The sequence below is a fragment of the Balaenoptera borealis genome, assembly GCF_965194805.1.
Source record: "Balaenoptera borealis genome assembly, chromosome: 3".
NCBI lineage: Eukaryota > Metazoa > Chordata > Mammalia > Artiodactyla > Balaenopteridae > Balaenoptera > Balaenoptera borealis.
In genome coordinates, this window is record NC_138866.1 from 35643489 (window position 1) to 35665233 (window position 21745).

Sequence of the window (21745 nt, forward strand, 5' to 3'; positions counted from 1 at the left end):
TTCAAGGTTCAACATCTGAAAATCAATTAATGTAATCCATCACATCAACATACTGAAAAAGAAAAATCATACAATATCAATAGATGCAGAAAAAGTATTCCACAAAATCCAACATCCATTCATGATTCATGATCCAACTCAATCTTTAGATTTAGCACAATCCTAATAAAAATCCCAGCAAATTACTTTCTGGATATCAACAGTGACTCTATAGTTTATATGGAAAGACAAAAGACTCAGAATATCCATCACTATTGAAGAAAAAGGCCAAAGAGGACTGATATTACCTGACTTCTAGACTAACTAAAAAGTGACAGTAATCAAGACAGTGAAAGAATAGACAAATAGATCAATGGAACACAACAAAGAGCCCATAAACAGACCCACACAAATAAAGTCAACTGATCTTTGACAAAGGAGCAGAGGCAATCCAATAGAGAAAGGACAGTCTTTTCAACAAATGGTGCTGGAACAAATGGATATCCACAGGCAAAAAAAAAAAAAAAAAAAAAAGTCTAGACACTAACCTTATACCTTTCACAAAAATTAACTCAACAAAGATCATAGACCTAAATGTAAAATGCAAAACAATAACACTTTCGGAAGATAAACATGGGAAAAAATCTAGGTGGCCTTTGGTTTGGCAATGAGTTTTCAGATACAACACCAAAAGTACCATCCATAAACGCAAAAACTGAAAAGCTGGACTTCATTAAAATTAAAAACTTCGACTCTGTGAAAGACATTGTTAAAAGAATAAAATGAAAAGCCACAAATGGGAGAAAATATCTGATAAAGGACTTACATCCAAAAATTTAAAAGAGCTCTTAAAACTCAACAATAAGAAAACAACCCTATTATAAAATGGGTGAAAGAGCTGAACAGAGACCTCACCAAAGAAGATATATAGATGGTGAATTAGCATATGAAATGATGTTCAACATTACAGGTCATTAATACATTGCAAATCGAAACAGGATACCAGTACATGTCATGTCTATTCGAATGGCTAAAATATAAAACAGTGACACCACTAATGCTGGGGAGGATGTGAAGCAACAGGAACTCTCATTCATTCCTGGTGGGAATACAAAACGGTAGTGCTACTGTTACGGACTCAATGTTTGTGTCCTCCAGAAACTGATACACTGAAGCTCTAACTTCCGATGTGATGGTATTAGGAAGTAGGGCCTTTGGGAGGTAATTATGTTTAAATGAGGTAATGAGAGAGGGCCCCAATGTTGGGATTATTGCCCTTACGAAGAAGAGGAAGAGACACCAGAGCTTCCTCGCTCTATCATGTGAGGATACAGCAAGAAGGCAGCTGCCTACAAGCCAGGAAGAGGTCCCCTTAAGAAGAACCAAATTTGCTGGCACTCTCATTTTGGACTTCCCAGCCTCCAGAACTGTGAAAAATAGTGTCCTGTTTAAGCCACTCAGTCTGTGGTATTTTGTTATAGCAGCCCAAGCAGACTAAGACAGCCACTTTGGAAGACAATTTGGCAGTTTCTTACAAAGCTAAACATAGTCTTACCATACAACTCAGCAATCCCTCTCTTAGGTCTTTACCCAAATTAGTTGAAAACTTATGCCCACACAAAAACCTGCACGTGAATGTTTATACTTGCTTTATTCATTACTGCCAAAAATTGAAAGCAACAAAGATGTCCCTCAATAGGTGAATGGATAATGTTTATCCATACAATTCAATAATATTAGCAATAAAAACAAACGTGCTGTCAAGCCACAAAAAGACATAGAGGAACCGTTTTTAAAAAAAGCAGTCAGAAAAGACTTCATAACATATGATTCCAACTATATGACATTCTAGAAAAAGCAAATTTATAAAGACAAAAATCAGTGATTGACAGAGATGGTGAGTAGGGAGAAGAGTGAATAGGTGGAACACGGGATTTTGAGGGCAATGAAACTATTCTGTATGATTATGTAATGGTAGATGCACGACATTATGCATTTAGCAAAACCCACAGAACTATACTACACAAAAACTGAACCCCAATGTAAACCTCAGACTTTAGTTAATAATAATGAATCAACATTGGTTCATCAATTGTAACAAGTGTACCACATCAATGCAAATGTTAACAAAAGGGGAACTGGACCACGGAAGGAGAACGGGGAAGGAAAAAAGAGGGAACTCTGTACTTTCTAACCAATATTTTTGTAAACCTAAAACTGCTCTAAGAAATAAAGTCTATTAATTAAAAAATACAGGCATTCAAAAAAGACTAAAAGAATACACATACACACACATATATTTAAGTCGTATTTTTATTTTCTTTTTATATTTTCTAAACTTTATGGGTTTTTCAACAATAGGTATTCATTGCTTTATATTTAAAAAAATTACTTTAAAATAATTATGCCAAATAGAAGGAATATATTTAGCATTAAGCAAACAACAATATGATCCAGATGAAACTAAATCCAGAAAATTCTGATCTCTGACACTTTATCCAATTAACACAATCTCTAATCCTTCTTTTTCTTGTTTTATATTAATTAAAAATCATGCTACCTTCCCTTGGGATTGTTTTCTGGAGAGAACAAATGAGGAAAATGCTTTAAAAATTAAAAACAAAGATACCACAGAAACTTAAAAATTATTAATGTTGAGAAAAAAATAAAGTGTTTCCTTTGACTGAAGAGGGAGCTAGGTCTGGGACGGTTTCAATGAAACCTCTAACCAACTAATAAAGGCTAAACTTACCACAAATTACAAGCACAAAGAGAGTGTTCTATTAAATCAAAGGCTTTTTCAGTTGAACTGGAAGGCTACGTGGAGAAACAGCTTAAATTCAATAAAGTATGAGTCATAAGTTACCTGAAACCTCTCCCCTGGAAAGAAACTTGTTCTATCTCGAAGTATTTAATTTCTACTTCAGGGCAGATGCTTTCAAGTTCACAACCTTAAGGATTTTCTGGTCAATATTGATACGAAGGCTATAATTTGATATAAGTAGAAATACAGCTTTCTCAAAGTCCTCTTTCTTCTATGGCAAACAGAGACATAAAATTTGCCCTTATATATAACACTTTCTTACTCTTTGCTAATTGATAGAATTTTAAGGCTTAAAAGAAATCAAAGACATAATCAAGCCCTTTTCTCTATTTATTATCTCCAGACTGTTGTTAACAAAACAACTCTTAAAATTAACAACATTAATACTTTATTGAAATGCCTTTCATGTAATAATATGTCATATCCATTAACAGACCTCAACCATTCACTTAAGCCCATCTAAGTAGCTTGATCAGGTTCCATTAAGATAATGTACGGTTTCTTTCATTCCAGCATGCCATAGCTAAAGATTTATTTCATATTGAACTTTCTAAAAAAATGGATTCAAGAACAGGTGTCTCAGGCTAGATTCGGGACTGCATAAATAAGCTTTGTGTTAGGGGATGATAAGAATACATTTAAAATTTTAATTGAAGAATGCCAGGCACCAGAAGCAAAAAGCATGCAACTCTAAAAAAATGCTAAATAAAGCCAGCTGCCAAAAAGGGCAAGCTCACTGGTGGTTACAGCTGTTCAACATGATGCAACAATAACACAAAAGTTCTCTATTTCTTGAGGTATGTCTTATCCACTTGGTGGACTATGGCCTCTGCACATCATTTTTCTATACCCTGGGGTTAAGGTACCAAAGTGAAGGAAAAGTTACTTTTTGCATATCTACCATTTAATATTACCTACAATTACATCTCTTCTAATTAATTTAGGAGAGAGTTGACTGCATGATTCTTACTGTTCTATTTAATGGCCTCTGAGAGAATGTCAATTCTTCCATTTCGTGCCAAGAGGGAAAAATGTGTTCAAATCTCTGTTTTGAATTAGGAAATTGGGTATCGGATTGCAAATATGTGTTGTCGCTCATTCCAATGACAAAAGGGACTGTAAAATGACAAGTTAGGGAGAAAAAAAAGAGCCTGAGCTTTCACCTTCTCCTTATTTCTGGTAGTCACTAACCTAAACATAGAAAGGAGGAAAGACAGGAGAGAGCAATGGACTTTTTAAAAAAATCCACAAACTGAAGTCTTTTTCTGTATCTCTTACCTGTGGTCCCTGTTACAAAATAGCATTTGATTAACTTAAATTAAACTAATTAAACATGGAGCTGAATAACAGCATATTATGTTTGACACTAAAAAAGCGATAGTTTTAAAATGCTAGTTTGCCCTTGACAAGAGATAATTTTGTCAAAATATAGCTTGCAGAACCATTTATTTCCCTGTTATTTTAAAGAATGGCATGGCTAGATAGAGGGTTCAGACTATTTTTTAGCCACAATGCAAACACTTCATTCAAACTTTCTCCAAATGATTCTTTTTTCCCCTTTTCCTTTAATCTGCTCAGCACACTAAAGACACAGGTAATTCATTTCAATGAGAGAGAACTGCAAGGCAGTCTATAAGAAATGGTATGGCAAATGCACAAATTTACAGAAGTGTTTTCTTATGCATCTGTGGCCACTCCTGATTTTACTCAATTACACAGGTAATTCCACTACTAAAATAGAGAGAAATATGTTTAAATAAATAGTTAAGGGCATATTACATTTGTTATAGTAAAATATGCATTAGTCTTTTTGTTAAACTGAAAAGGCCACTGAACACACATTTTTTACATAAAATCAATTCCAAACAAAATATCTATATCAACATAAAAGACAGAAACCACAATTGCTATTTATCACTAATGTATATGTCTTTTCAGGCTAAGAAAAATGTTCAAAGAAGAAATTTCATTTAATCAAATAAGAAACATTTAAGTTAAATGATCCACAGCAGACCAGGGAACAGGGATTTGTCCACATATACATTAATTACTTCAATACTAACATATTAATATTAATGATTCAGAAAAAGAAGTAGCTTAAAGCTATTATCAGATTTTTTTAATGTCACAAATATAGACATAACATTTATTATTCATACAATGGATACCAGTCTGCACAAACTACAAAATTAGGGAATCTTTATGCCTCCCCTGCCTTTCTTTTTGGTGTTTGAAATATTGTTCAACTGACATGGAGTAATTTATCCTTTTCTCTCTTTGAGAGAAATCCCTCCATATCCAACCATTTGATTAATAATTTAACCGTCATATTCTAAATTATGTTAGCAGAAAACGCATCTCCTGATGTAGTTTAATACTTTCCTGCGTGCTTAACTTAGAAAGTACGAATCTTTCAGGGTGACATTCATTGTTTACATCCTTGCCACTATTTACAACAAAGGGTTGAGTAATAATAACAATGCCAATCCTATGTCATATCCTCAATTTAATTAAAACATTCTTAACAAGCAATTCTACATTAACTTGACTACTTTTGCCGATGTTCTTCAAAAGCATGGTTACATTTATTAATTGTTTTTCACAAATCATTGCTAATGTGTTATAAAATTATGTGTTGAATTCCTATAACTACAAAACCTATCACAAAAATTGCAATTACTCTGAATGTAAACACTGATTTTCAGTTTTACCTATTCAATGACAGTTAAGAATGAATGCAAAATGCAAGGTTTATTTAACTAAAGCTCTAATATTTTCATACTTTTACAGCTGAAAAAATACCTGCACCTTCTATCAGATTTCTTTTGGAGTCCCTTGAGAAATGTAACATAATTAGCTATCAGACTGATTTTTCAGTCACATTCTACTAAAGGATGACTGAGAAGCAGATGGTTTAATCCTCTTTTCCACATAACTCAGCAAATCAGGGGCAGAAGGAAAAACAATGCCCAGGAGTTCTGATACTTTGGCACTACTCTAAGTAAGATGTAACAGGCACATAAGCATTTTTTATCACCATTCATCAAGCACTCCAAGTGTGCAGAATTCTATATCTAAGATTTCTGGTCATTTTACAACTTCTCCAAGACCAGTTCAAATGCCATTTCTTTTCATTCTTTTGGCTGGAATGACTGTACCTCCCAACCTTGGGAGGGTTTATATCTTTGGTCTTTTGTTTATATCTTTATAACATCACTAACCACGTGTTGCCTCATGAAACAGATTTTTTTAAATGTTTGTGTTAATCTGCTATTTAGACTGGGAGCTTCTTGAGAACAGGAACTCTGTCTTAACCATCTACACTGAGACTGGCAAACTTGTCCTGTAAAGGGCCAGATAGTAAATATTTTATGCTTTGTAGTCCACATACATCTCTGTCACATATTCTCCTTTTTCTAAAAACAACCCTTTAAAAATGTAGCCGGCCTTATAAAACCAGGCTTTGGGGGCTATGGCTTGCTGATTCTGAGCATTAATGTTTAAAGATCAGTTTCTGAAGTCAGACTGGGGATTTATTACCTTTGGCAAATTATTGACCTATATAAAATGTGAATAATGATAGCACCTACAATATAGGTTTATTGTGAATATTAAATAAGATAACATATGCAAAGTGCTTAAGCACTGTTACCTGGTAAGGTTCACTAAATGTTAGCTATTGCTGTACATAATATTACTTTCATAATACCTGAGCTGGGAAAGTATTCAATAAATGTTTACTAAATCAAAGATATCCAAAGACACAGACATACACACATATAGCTGAGATTTTGTATAGGAAAATGCTTTAGTCCATAAAGTACTTTTAAACTTAGCTATTTTTCAACATAGTATTTTTCAGTATAACAATAAGGCCATCATATTTTTAAAACATTTTCCAAACATTTCCATGCCTACGATCTCATGTGCACTGCATCAGAAATCTGTGAATCACATAGATTATAGGCTGTATTTCCTTTAGTTGATAGATTTGGAAACGGAGAGTAAAATTTTTCAAGGATCATTTTGCTTAGAGGCAATTTAATTAAAAACAAAACAAAAAAACCAAGATTTCACACTAACTGAGTGACAGTTATTGGCCCGTACTATTAGGCAAAAAGGAGACAAAATAAATCAGACAAGAATCTCAAAAAAGTCACTATAAATATAGTTAAAGAGACATGTAAACAAACTATTTAAATACAGTATATTCATAAGTGAGACCATGAGGTCAAATGGAGAGAAATATCACAAAGGAAGAGATACTAAAAGATAAACAGGAATTCATGGGGTGAAATGGAGGAAAGACATTCTAGAAAGAAGAAATATGTTCCCAGTATATAAATAAAAGTGCACAGAATTTTCAAGGAATAAATCTGTAGTTGAACTGGTGAGATCAGGAATCCAGGGCACATTTTGAGACGTGGGCAGTAGCAGAAGGGGCTTATTTATTGTATTCTAAGTAAGGAGTTAATATGTGTCTCTCTAGACACTGAGCAGCCATGGAAGTTTTTGAGAAACAAAGTCATATTTGATTTTGGAGATATCATTCTTCTGGCAGTGTGGAGAATGGATTAAAAGGGGATAAATTCTGAAAGCAGAGGGGATAGTTAGGAGACTATTAAACTAATTTTCCCATAGAGGGATTAAGCATATGAAGACAACTTAAAGATAAATATACTTCACTATGACCTAGCAACACCACTTCTAAGCACAGGTCCAGCTTTCTAATTAACATGACAAAATATTTGATGGAGGGGCTTCCCTGGTGGCGCAGTGGTTGAGAATCTGCCTGCCAATGCAGGGCACACGGGTTCGAGCCCTGGTCTGGGAAGATCCTACATGCCGCGGAGCGGCTGGGCCCGTGAGCCACAACTACTGAGCCTGCGCGTCTGGAGCCTGTGCTCCGCAGCAAGAGAGGCCGCGATAGTGAGAGGCCCGCGCACCGCGATGAAGAGTGGCCCCCGCTTGCCACAACTAGAGAAAGCCCTCGCACAGAAACGAAGACCCAACACAGCCATAAATAAAATAAATAAATTAATTAATTAAAAAAAATATTTAAGCTGCCCCATGCAAATTTCCTATTAAAAAAAATATTTGATGGAAGATAAAAACTTGAGGTGTAAGGATAGACATAAAAAGAGCAGTAGAACAGGAGAGAACAGAAATAGATCCATACATTGTCAATCAACTTTTGACAAAGGCACCAAGACAATTTGATAGTGAAAGGCCAGTTTTTCAACATGTAAGTCTGGAACAACTGGATAAACATAGAAAACAATAAACCTCAACCCTTACCTCACACTATACACAAAAATTAATACGAGAGGGATCATAGACATAAATATAAAAGCTAAAAGTATAAGGCTTCTGGAAGAAAACATAAAACAGTATCTTTGCAACCTTAGGATAGGCAAAGATTTCTTAGGACACAAAAAGCACTAACTTTTATAGTTACAGAAAAAATCAATTAACTGGACTTTAATAAAGTTAAAAATTTTGATCTTCAAAAGATACTGTTAAGAAAATGAAAAGGCAAGCCACAGACTGAGAGAAAATATTTGTAAATCATGTTTCTGATAAAGAATCTGTACCTAGAATACACACATACACCCCTCCTATAAATTAAAAATAAAAAGACAAATAACCCAATTTTAAAAATTAGAAAAGACTTGAACAGACAAGGGTATTGGTTACATTATCAAAACTCATTGAATTATACATTTAAGATCTGTTTATTTCACCATAAATTAATTTTATCTCAAATTAATAAGTTCATGAAAAAGACCAAACAAATTTAAAAAAACTATTCACAAAGTTACAATGGTTGAAACTATATTAGTTTGTTAATTATTATTTTAGAGTAGGAGTCAGCAAACTTTTTTTGTAAAAAGCTAGATAGTAAACATTTTAGGCTTTGCAGGCCAGATGGTCTCTACTGCAACTATTCAACTCTGCCACTGTAGTATGAAAGTGGTCATAAACAATATGTTAACAACTGGATGTGGCTGTGTTCTAGTAAAACTTTATTTACAAAAACAGGTGGAGGGCTGAGTTTGGCTGAGGACCACTGTTTGCCAGCTCCCTTTTTAGAGCATAAGATTTTATTTGTAACACGCCGCCATAGAGATCTCTGTAGCTTTGCCATATACCATCACCTCCCAGGTGATAATATGGGCAGTAAAAATATCTTTTACATATGGTATGATGTGGAAAAGTTTGATAAGCACTGCCCTAGAGAAACTAACACATATGAACAAGGAGACACACATAAAGATACTCAAAGATATATCTTCGTTTATAATGGCAAAAACGTGAAATAATTTAAATGTCCATCGATGAGGGAATCATGATACAAATGTATAATAAAATACAACAGGTGAATGAACTAAATGTCCACTTATTAACACATATATGATACAAATGGGTGCCTCTAAGATGGTCATTCATGACAAGCCATAAGATAATAATCTTTCCTCTGAAATAGAGATATCGCCTCACTTTTAAAATGTAGATATCATATTCTTAAAAGACTATCTAACCTTCTGAAGTCATTCCAGATACTAATGGCTAGACATTTCCAAAGGATGCGTATGGATGCTCTATATATTCTAAAATCTCAATTTGGGTGGCCCTATGGTTGGGACTGAATATAATCTAGAAAAAAAGGGACACAGAATGTAATGTCTACTTTTGCCAATCCTATTATTGGGTATTCTCAACTGCATGGATCAAGACTGGCTAGAGATGGCAGCAGAAGCAGCTAATAAACCAGCCTACTCCCCAATTCCTACTGTCCAATTTCAGTGGACACAGCAAGATGGGCAGTGACAGCAGAGAAAAGAAAATACTGGTGATTTACCCTTTTTTCAACCGCTTTTTCCATTATGCCTTAAAATCCCATTGGAGTGTTCCAGGCTAGTTTATTCTTGGCCACAACCTAGACATACTACACAAATAGCTTCAAATATAATATTTAATACCCAAAAACTGGAGAGGAGAGGCGCATGCTTCAGTGCTTCAATACTATGTTCTGGGTTGCTTAACTAAACATAATCTCTGCTGGTCTGAAAAACGTAGTTCCATCTAGTCAACAGACAGGTACCAGACGGATGGTCAGTCAAAGACCTTCACTTTTATGTATTTCTAATATTGAAATCTTCCATTGTTAGTGTTCGGAAAAAACTTCAATGAAGCCTATCTCCACTTTTAGGCAAGTTGCTTGGAAATCAGCACCTTGGGTATGCTCAGATTCCTAAGCATTAATTTTGACACAGCTCAAATGGAGCAGAACCTTCACAGGAATTAATTCTTGATTCTTTTAGTATCACCTACATATTAGAGCTCCAAGACACCATGTTTTATTCCAAATCCCACTTCTCCCTCCCCAAATCATCGTTTATCAGCTTGGAGAGCTAAAGAACTAACAGAAGACTGACGTTTTGTAAGGAAGGTTCTCTGATTGGGGTCAGTGATGGCTTTAGCTAAGAAGGCAACCCAGTCCCCCAAAATAAAGGGAAATAGGCCAAGTTTCCTTGACAGGAGCATAGTCTAGTCCCCAATTAGCCTAGACGCTGTGATTTTACTGGACAAACTAAATAAAACCCAAGAGAAGAAGGGGATGATCTTCAGTTGGACTGGGATTGCTGGGGAGCTAAGGCTGGCTCTCAGTGAAAGGATGAGCAAAGGGGATGGCTGTCTTCACCTTGCTCCTCCATCATAATTTCCCTCTTCTCTTTTCATTTATATTTCTGAATGAGTTTCACAAAAAGCCATCAAGTACTTCTAAGTTTCATTAATGTTGGTTGTTAAAGTTTCTTAAAAGAAGCCCTGCTGAAATCCCATGACCCAATTATGCTATTTTTGTTATTTCACTTTGTCCCCATACAACTAAAGTGGTAATAACAACATATAGGGTGATTTAGAACATATAAAGCACTGTCAAATACAGTATCACTTTGAATCCTCATAACAACCCTGTAAGGTACATAGAACAGGTATTATGAAAGGTTGTGGGATACTAGTTAAAGTCACACAACTAATACCTTCTGATTTCATGTCAATGACATTGATCTGTCCTTGTAGACTATGCCTTTCCTCATTCTTTAAAGGCCCAGCTTATGCTCCCAATGATGCCTTTAATACCTTCAGCCAGAAACAGTTCCTCTATCTTCTGATGACCCACAAAATTCTATACCTCTCTTATGACACTTAACATATCCTATCTTTGTTACAATTATAGATCTGTGTGTCTTAATACACTCAGTGTAAGTTCCTGAAGGGCAGGGACTGGGTCTTATTTATCTTTCTATCCCCCACAGCATCTAGAAACACTCAAATTTTTACATGATGACTAGTGCACTTCCCTGCTTATGTGGGTGATCCACACATGTATAATTCCACCAAAGACCATGGCCTATTATTACTTCCTATTCCATAGAATTAGCCTATAATTTATATAAACCTGAGGAAGAGAGATAAGGAAATTCTAGATTTATATCATACCCAGAGCTCTGGCATATAAAACCAACCAAAAGGGCTAGGAGGCATTCTTAACTTTCTTTAGCATTTCAACAATTATCTTAATTATAGAATCATCCTAAACTTGAATGTGATCTACAGATTATAAACAAGTAAGACTCTTATCACAATGCAACCAAATGACTGCATTTTGAAGAGAATATGAGAGAGAGAGATGGGGCGGGGGGGGGGAGAGATCAATGAACCAGGAGAATACTAGCTCATATTAGAATAAAAGATTCTTTACTTTATGAAAGGATTTCCTTTGGAATTCTTTTTTTATTCTTATCTCTATTTTTATTAAATAGATGCAGTGAAATTGAGATCATAGGTAAGAGGGATTTGCACATTATAAAATACTGTCAAATGTTATACAGTTTGCATAATGACAATCTATGCACAACTATTAATAATGTCAATAATATTATCCGACATTTATTGAGTACTCAATTTATGTCAGGTACTCTTCTATGTGTCTGACATGCATTTATCTCATTTAATACTCCCAGTAAGTCTATGAAGGAAGTACTATTATTATTCCCATTTTACTTTTTTAAAAAAATTTTTTATTGGAGTATAGTTGATTTACAATGTTGTGTTAGTTTCAGGTGTACAGCAAAGTGAATCAGTTATACATATACATATATCCACTCTTTTTTTTTAGATTCTTTTCCCATATAGGCCATTACAGAGTATTGAGTAGAGTTCCCTGTGCTATACAGCAGGTTCTTATTAGTTATCTATTTCATATATAGTAGTGTGTATATGTCAGCCCCAATCTCCCAATTTATCCCTCCCCCACCGCCATCCCTTGGTAACTATAAGTTTGTTTTCTACATCCGTGACTCTATTTCTGTTTTGTAAATAAGTTCATTTGTACTCTTTTTTTTTGAATTCTTTACATCAGGGGTCCCCAGACCGATAGCAGTCCGGGACGTGTTGGGAACCGGGCTGCACAGCAGGAGGTGAGCAGTGGATGAGTGAGTGAAGCTTCATCTGTATTTACAGCCGCTCCCCATCACTCGCATTACCACCTGAGCTCTGCCTCCTGTCAGATCAGCGGCAGCACTAGATTCTCATAGGAGCACGAAGCCTGCTGTGAACTGTGCATGCAAGGGATCTAGGTTGTGCGCTCCTTATGAGAACCTAATGCCTGATGATCCGAGGTGGAGCTGAGGCGGTGATGCTAGTGCTGGGGAGCGGCTGCAAATACAGATTATCATTAGCAGAGAGGTTTGACTGCACAGAGGCCATAATAAATCAACTGCTTGCAGACTCATATCAAAACCCTATCAGTGGGCTTCCCTGGTGGCGCAGTGGTTGAGAGTCTGCCTGCCAATGCAGGGGACACGGGTTCGAGCCCTGGTCTGGGAAGATCCCACATGTCACGGAGTGGCTGGGCCCGTGAGCCACAATTACTGAGCCTGCGCATCTGGAGCCTGTGCTCCGCAACGAGAGAGGCCGCGATAGTGAGAGGCCCGCGCACCGCGATGAAGAGTGGTCCCCACTTGCCGCAACCAGAGAAAGCCCTCGCACAGAAACGAAGACCCAGCACAGCCAAAATAAATAAATAAATTAATTAATATTAAAAAAAAAAAACAAAAAAAAAACCCTATCAGTGAGTGGCAAGTGAAAACAAGCTCAGGGCTCCCACTGATTCTGCATTATGGTGAGTTGTATAATTATTTCATTATATATTACAATGTAATAATAATAGAAATAAAGTGCACAATAAATGTAATGCGCTTGAATCATCCTGAAACCATCCCCCTCACCACCCAGTCCGTGGAAAAACTGTCTTCCACGAAACTGGTCCCTGGTGCCAAACAGGCTGGGGACCACTGCTTTACAGAGTTCCACTAGAATGTTTAAAACATGGCTTAATTTATAATAATTCAATTTACAGCAAATCTTTAAGAACACATTTATAACATAAAAGGTGTATCAGTACTTGCAAAAACACTGGTAATTTGTGAGACAGGTATCAAGGTCATGTGGCCCAGACATTCCCACAGGAAATCCAGAGCACCTGGATTCTATTTCTAGCAACCTTGGATAGGTTCTAAATAGACTTAAGAGGATTTTTCAAAAACTTTTCCAATGAAACTATTTTCACTCCACAATGACTTTGATGCTAATTATGTATTGCTACTTCCTAAATCGTATCTCTTTTTAATCTCTGAACTCATTCTGCCAGATCTTTGTCTAAAAAGAGCAAGATATATTGCTAAAAAAAATTCATTCTTATTGATAGACTATTTTCTTAAAAAAACAAAATCTACAATTTAGTAAAAGTGCCTCACACAGATTGCAGGGTAATAATTTCAGATTTGGACCAGGATGCAGGAGAGGTGGGTTTTATTTCTTTCTTTTATTACATTTATTGTGCTCTGGTCAAGTGTTTGACATTGTGTAAATAACCCAGAAGACCTAGGTCCTGCTACCATCTGGAGTCTCCTTCAAGATAAAATAAATAGCTAAAAATTCGAACATAGAATAGTACTTCTTAAAGTTTTCCTCCAAAATGCTCCCAACAGCAGAGGAGGGTAAACTTAGACTCCCGAGGATATGAAGGCTGGACTAAACCTATGGGTTGAAGTCTGATGTTTCATCAAAATTTTCATTTTACACCATTATATATCCTGTTTGTTTTATTATCTGAAAATGATTTAGCTTACATATCAGCAAATAAAACTGATAGTCCAGAAGAATGTACCATGTTTATCCTGGCAGTTTGCAAACCTCTGACTCACTGTCCCCAGGTTTACTCATAACTCGATAGGAAAAGCATTTGTAGGATAAATACGGAAATAAACATCTATGGTTGTGTTTAAGATGTGTGGGTACTCCGGGCAAAACTGTTGTGTGGATGAAGCTTCAGCTCCCTATTCCCATACTGTGTAACTATAACTGAGATACCATAGATATCTTTCTCTCTCCTGAAGTGGGAAGCTGAAGATAAAGGAGATATCATAGTGAAAGGTAGTTTGAGTTCTTCTGAGATACACATATATTCTAACTGGTATTTTACATTCCTGAAACAAAAATCTTCCTTTCTTTTATGGACCATGAACAGCAAAACCAGTCTTATATAGGCTGAAATAAAAGTCTTTACGTACCTGCAATGATACGTGTTTAGGTCAGTAATTCTCAAAAGAGTAGGGTGTAGGGCAGAGAGACCTATTAGAATCTTGAAGCAGGGATAGCGAGCTTTTCATCTACGCATGGTACCAATGCAGTCTTCAGATCTTCTCCCTGAACCACCACCCCTTCCCCGCAAACACAGCCAGTTTTAAAATCACTAACTATAGTGAGCTACTGTTACAGGTGGGAGTATACCTTCTATCTCAGGTGTGTTGGTATAGAAAAAAAAATTAAGGTAGCTGCAGAGAGACTCTGACTGGTGCAGAATTTTACTATGATTAAACGGTGGGTTTATTAAGCACAGAGATATTTTAGCACTTAGAGGTTATTCTCAGAAGTTATTTAATTTTACTATGATTAAATGGTAGGTTTATTAAGCACAGAGATATTTTAGCGCTTAGAGGTTATTCTCAGAAGTTATTTCTCCTCTCTGGATCTCTTTCAATTTTTCCATGTAACTTTATAATTTTAAAAGGGAAAACTGTCTATGACGCTCTTATAAAGGCCTAGTTTTCATCTTAGAGAAAAAGGATAACTTTTCTATTGTTGCAGATTATAATCTAATAATGTATTCTATTATTATGTTTTTGTTTTAAAATTTGGGGACCAAACATAGACAGTGAAAATAAACTGTATGTGAAAATCATCTTAATACCTTTTATAGCTCTTAATCATTTTCCCTTGTGATTATAGCCCTATAAAAGTGGATAGGGAGATAGGTACTGAGTATCATGAGCTTTCTTAGAATGAAGCTGAGGTTCAGAAGCTATATTTAACTGCTGAAGTTCAGAAAGCTAAAAACAACAGAACTAAGGTCAGACATGGCTAAACTCAGAGACCAGTATCCCTTCCTCTTCCTCATATTACCTAAACAGAGAAATAAAGATATTTTTGCAGCACAAGAAATCTAAAATATTATATGCACCTATTTCATGTTTCTATTAATCAATCACCAAAGGCTGAAAATATTATTACTGTAAAAAATACTACATAGAAGTGTGTCCATAGCCTATCCTAATAGGTATGTCTATAGATTATCAACCATATTATTAGTTTATCAATCAGTCCATCTGAGATCAGCCATTATTAAGGATACAAGCTTGTTAGATTATTTAGATGACTCCAATAGACATCTGAGTAGTTTTGTAAATGTTACAAATACTAGTTTCACAGGAAAAAGTTAAAGTATAATTTAATTTGTGTTCAGCTTGCTGAAGATTTTCCTTTTGACCTTAGTGAGATATTTGCTTAAACGATAGAACTAACATATGATCCAGCAATCCCATCTCTGAGTAATATATCCAAAGGAAATGAAATCACTATCTTGAAGAGATATCTGCACCCCCATGTTCACTGCAGCATATTTACAATAACCCAGACATGGAAACAACTCAAGCATCCACTGATGGATGAAAGGATAAAGAAAATATTATATATATACATATATGTATATATACACACATAATGCAATATTATTCAGCCATGAGAAAGAAAGAAATCCTGCCATTTGCGACCACATGGCTAGGTCTTGAGGATATTACACAAAGTGAAGTAAGTCAGTCAGAGAAACACATGCACTGTATGATCTCCCTTGTATGTGGAATCTAAAAAAACAAACTCATAGGAACAGAGAACAGACTGGTGGTTGCCGAAGGTGAAAAGAGGTGGGGTGGGGGTGGGGGTGGGGAAGGTTGGGGGGAAAAGGGTGACGGTGGTCAAAAGGTACAGGCTTCCAATAAAAGGACATATAAGCCCTGAGGATGTAACATACAGCATGGTGACTATAGTTAACGATACTGTATTGTATATTTGAAGGTGACTAAGAGAGTAAATCTTAAAAGTTCTCATTACAAGAAAAAAGTTTGTAAGCATGTGAGGTGATGGATGTTAACTAAACTTATGACAGTAATCTTTTTGCAGCATATACATACCAAATCATTATGCTGTATACCTTAAACTAATACAATGCTTATATGTCAATTATATCTCAATAATATTGGAAAAAAATTGCTCAACCAAGGTAGAAGACTAAATTACCTTCCTATTCTCTCTATAAAAAATGGTAATGCAAAATTGTTATCATACGGAGATTATCCAAATTTTAAATAAAATGCAGGAAAAACAGCATTACAGAAGTGCTTTAGGCAGTTAATAAAAATATAATGTTTTTTTCTGGAGTATATGAGTTTGTGGTATTTGTCAGCTTTCAAAACTTTACTGAGTGAACGCTAAAAAATATTAAAAATGAAATTTTTAATTAAGGAGTTTAATGGCTCCTAGATAACACCAAGAGCCAGCTGAAAGCAATCTGGCTTCTAACTTTGCCCAATCTCCGAAGCAAAAACAAAACAAAGAGCTCTGACACTTGAATTAAAACCTGGGTTTTAGGGAGGAACACAATCATACAACCATCTAAACGTAAACCCTATAAGTAACACGTGTTTTCAAAATGAAACATAAGTCTCTCAGTATTCAAACTTTGCAATGAACTATTTCTAGTTTCCCCAATGACTTGATGTTCTCTTGCCTCTTTTCACATGTTGTGCCCAATGACAGAAAATTCTTCTACCATATCTCTACCTGGCTGACTCCCACTCTTACTTTGGGTCTCAGCTTAAAAATCACTTCCTCCAGAAGAATCCCAAATAAATGTTAGATATGTGCTTTAGAGTACTATGGACTTATCCATATCACGATAAATTTTAATTGTTCATTCAAGTTGTCTGCCTTTCCCCCTAGGCTGCCCCTGACAGCATGTAGTCCAGCATGGTGCCTAGCACATAGCAAGTGCTTTTATTAAATTACTTCTAGTTTAAGGTTGCCTCCATGTAAGGATGCCAACTAAAACTCTTTGACCAAAACCTTTTTTTCAAATGAGGTATGGAGAGAAGGTAACCATCCAATTTAGGTAATTAAATACAGCAAGTGGCAATCTACTTAAACATGCACTTAAATCAGACACCTCTAGGGCATTAAATTTTATCATATTTACAGTTTCTTACTAGTCGTCATTTTCATTTAAAAGAAAGCTTTTCAATTAGATTTATCAAATTAAGTAATTCAGTTCAATTTATGACAATCAAATACAAGAGGAGGAAATGTAAAACACCCAAATGGTTTAACTGCTAATCTGAATAAATGTGCAATTTTTAGAATGGAAAAAATTGTGGAGAAATGAGTTTAAATAGCTGAGGTTCCCTATTGCTAAATCATTTATTCAAGAGTATTTCTAGCAACTAGAAAAGCATCTTGGAAGCTGGTCGCCATATAGAGCCTAAAACAGTCAAAATACTTTTAAAAACAAATGAATTTTTGTTGAAAGATTCTTCAAACTATTAAATACCAAGATTCCCATTCTGAATTATCATAAGGAATGTAGTTGGAAGAATCAGGTCTATGAACATGTAGTTAGTTCAGGTTTAGGAAACATTCTGCGATACAGAAGAATAACTGACCATTTCATCAACAACTTTAGAACAGACAGGACGTCTATAGGTGACAGGGAAACGTTATTATTAACTGGAAGCATAATTTTTAATATTTTGCTTCACTAAACCAAATTATACTACAAAGGATACGGTTTCATACACAAATATAAAAAAAATGAAGGAGAAAAAAAGCACTCAACTTACACCAAGGCATGATTTGGCTATTCAAATGATCAAATGTGCATACGAATTCCTGTACTGGTGACAGATCTGAACAGAAATCACTAAATTCCACCTGCAAGCACATCATGTCAAGTGTGTATGAACAATAATAATCTCATGGCAGTGGTGCCAAGGGAAATATCCCAAGGTTCTTTGTACAAGTCAGAACAATAACAGATTTAGTTGATTTATGGCTAAATGAAGGATTAATGTTATTAAATTTCATTCTGATTCCTCTGATTCTAGAAATAGGTTAGTTTCTCCAAAAGGTACATATATAGATAATATATATAAACAGATACGGAAGTGGATGGCAACCATACTTCTCATAAAAATGAAAGTATTCTAAGTTCAAACATAAACTTCTTCCTTCTTTTAGATATAAGATTAGCATCTAAATTATTTTAGTTATAATGAGTTCTGCAAGAATATTGAAAATAACTGCTAGTTTAATTAATTAAAGGTGTCCAATAGGCACAGTTTAATTCATTAGCATGGAGAAAAATATATGATTTTATATAATATCTGCAGTTATAAAGGAAGTATCTATTTAAAATTATAATTCTATGCTACCATGATAAAATGATTTCTTTGATCAGGGATGGCAAATGACTAAGAAGAAAATACCATTGGTAACTCTTCAGTACCTAAAATTATATGAAAGATTTGGAAAAAGTTACAGAATAGGAGGAGGAAAGAGGACAGAGATATTAAATTCGTCATCTTATTTAGTTCCCAAACATTCAGGACAGTTTCTAATCATTATTCTGCTAAGTAAGGTGTTTGGCATGAGCTTACTAGGAAGGACTTAAACTGGATGTAGGTAGAGTGAATGTACTAACCAGAATTCTGTCATTTGTAAGCTGTGTGATCCTGGAAAAACCACTTAGTATCTACCAGGCCTCAGATTCCACATAAATAAAGGAAGGATAATTTCTAGAACCTGTTTAATTGCAATGTCAAGAAATTCTGAATGTTTCAAATTCAAGCCATTGTTAATCTTCATGTTCTGCAGTTGCCACTACAGACTACAAGATGTATAAGGCTTACAATCAAACAAACCAAGTAACTAGTTGTAACATATAGGCATGGCCAACCTACACACTGAATTTGACGAGTCTAGTGAGGCTAAACTTTTACTTTTTTATTAACTGACTGCTACTCAGAAAGCTGCCTCTCCCTAGAAACAGTGAAACATAAGAACTTTGTCCTACGCCAGCTATATGCTTCCACAATCAAAGAAACTTGAAACTGAACTAAGTTCACAAAATGAAAAAGTTAGCCACAGTGAGACTGACAGAGTTGCTTTTCCTGTATCTTCCTAACCTTGACATCTAATCTGTACCAGCTATAAACTACAGACCAGTCAATGGAAGAGGTAACCTCAAAACTAAAACTCAGGTAGGTTCTAGATGAAGAGGTTCACTTTAAAATTTGAAGTGAATTACAAAGAAAAAAATATGTTGATATACCAAATAAGGTTCCTAAATAATCCTACGGAAAACAAAACTCACATCACAAGATAATACTTTAAATCCATATAGCACATTTTATAGAGCAACTTAAAGCATTTTATAGAAATTACCCAATTGACTTTCTTGACACTTCTGTGAAGTCAAGTATTACCTGTATTTTCCAAAGAAGGCAAAAAGAAACAAAGGAACTAAAGTTATTTACTTTGCCAATGACATAGCTCTCTATTGCACATCTAGGGTTTTAACTTGTGAAAAAAGGTGCTCAGCTCCATAAGAAATTACATTAACTGAAATGCCTCAGCACTTTGAAAAATACTGGAGTTCTCACAAGATGTGAGTGCAGAGATAGTGTACTGACTTACTTCGCATTTCACCTGGTCACTTAGTTCAATATCTGCCACACTGTCGGTACTCAATGAATAAGGGCTATTAAAGATAGCTAACAATTACTAGAACTCATATATCAGGTACTGTGCTAAGTGCACTATACATATTAGTTCATTTAATCCCACCAACAACTCAAAGAGGTAAGTGAATTATTACTTTTCATTTTACTGATGAGGAAATGAAGGCCTAGGTTAAGTAACTTGCCCAAGATTACAAAATGATACAGCAAAGATTTTACAAAGGTAGCCCAACTTGGGACCTTGTTTAAAGATCGTCGTTGTAGAAAGAATAAGAGACTAGCAGTAAGAAACTCTACCTATACTCTATTCCCTCTATCACCAAGTCCTTGGAGAGAAGAGAAGAGAAATTTCTTGCTGATCTTTGTATCTCTTCTCAGGCTTAGCATGGTACCTTAATCACATTATTCCTCATTAAGTGTTTCCTGAATAAAATTAAAATCACATAAACAAATTAGGCTTCATTGTCCTCAACTGTAAAATGGAGATAAAGGTACCTGCACTGTCTGCCTAAGTCGTTCTCATAGTGTGGTCCCTGGACCTGGAAACTTCGTCAAAAATGCAAGTATCAGGCCCTACCCCAGGCCTACTGAATCAGAAAATAGTATTTTCTGATTCAAGGTGATTCTCACACATGCTGAAGTTTGAGAACCACCAGTCTACCTTAAAGGATAATTTGGAGGATCAAATGAGTACAATAATGTGAAAGCACCCAAAAAAGTGAAGTATATCATCATCATAATCATTAAAAGAGTAAATTATGTTCCTTGAAAAAACTTAATGATTTTGCTAGATCCGGATAAAAATGAACATCAGAAATGAAATTATCATGAGGGAATTCCCTGGTGGTCCAGTGGTTAGGACTCTGCACTTTCACTGCAGGGGGCATGGGTTTGATCCCTGGTCGGGGAACTAAAATCCCCGCATGCTGTGTGGCACAGCAAAAAAAAAAAAAAAAAAAAGGAAGAAATTGATCATGAAACATTTTGTGAATAAAATATTATTATTCCAGACTTTATCTGGATAATGTATAGCATTCACGGATGCAGAGAAAAAGACGACTATGAGCCATAAGGTTGTACATAGAAATCTGATAACTTGGTTATGCAGCGGTTCAACACAGAGAGATGACAAACTACACAGGCTTCTTACCTGACCAGTGTCCAGTGGAGATGCCAGATCTGTCTGTGCAGGTCTCACTTACAGGTCTAAACACAGTTTCCCATCCTCCAGTAGCATAGCGCCAATTGTGAGATTCCAAGATGAGTGTTCGCTGGGTGCCATATGCAATCATGAAGCAGTAGACCACATGATGGAGCTGACAGCCATAGCCACAGCCTTTGTTGATATTACACACTAGCTTCTTGGCTTTGCTGCAGTCCTTGGGATTCTGTCAGTAAGGAAGAGAAACAAAGGTGAAGATAAGCTGTACTGAGAGGTTAACTTCTCTTTATAGGTGACAAATGTCAAAAATCATATAATAAGCCAGGACTAATCCAGTATATCTTATTAATTAAGCAAGGAATTCAGCTTTAAGATTATATTTCAAAGAATCCACTGAAAATTTTATGTGCATACTTATGGAGGTGGCAGTGAAAAAGACCAGTTACTTTGGAAACATCACTAAACAAACATGAAATTAAGCAGTTACGTTTTAAAAAATACTCTTTCACTTCTCTATCACTCAGAACATGCAAGTATGATCTTCTCTGAACTCAAAGTTGCACACACTGAAATCTTTATGAAAGA

General features: G+C 35.4%; 1 protein-coding gene and 1 long non-coding RNA gene across 8 annotated transcripts in view; one reads left to right on the plus strand and one right to left on the minus strand.

Moving 5' to 3' along the window:
- The window catches only part of LOC309626235, a 1141377-nt gene that overhangs the window by 900468 nt on the left and 219164 nt on the right, over nt 1–21745 (plus strand). The gene's annotated exons all lie outside the window — the stretch shown is intronic.
- FUT8 (fucosyltransferase 8) overlaps nt 1–21745 on the minus strand; it is a 322308-nt gene that overhangs the window by 39488 nt on the left and 261075 nt on the right. For all 7 annotated transcript variants that reach the window (XM_082386590.1, XM_082386586.1, XM_082386588.1 and 4 more), the window contains one exon: nt 21149–21386. In XM_082386590.1, the coding sequence (XP_082242716.1) occupies nt 21149–21386 (238 nt within the window). The remainder of the gene's footprint in view (nt 1–21148; nt 21387–21745) is intronic.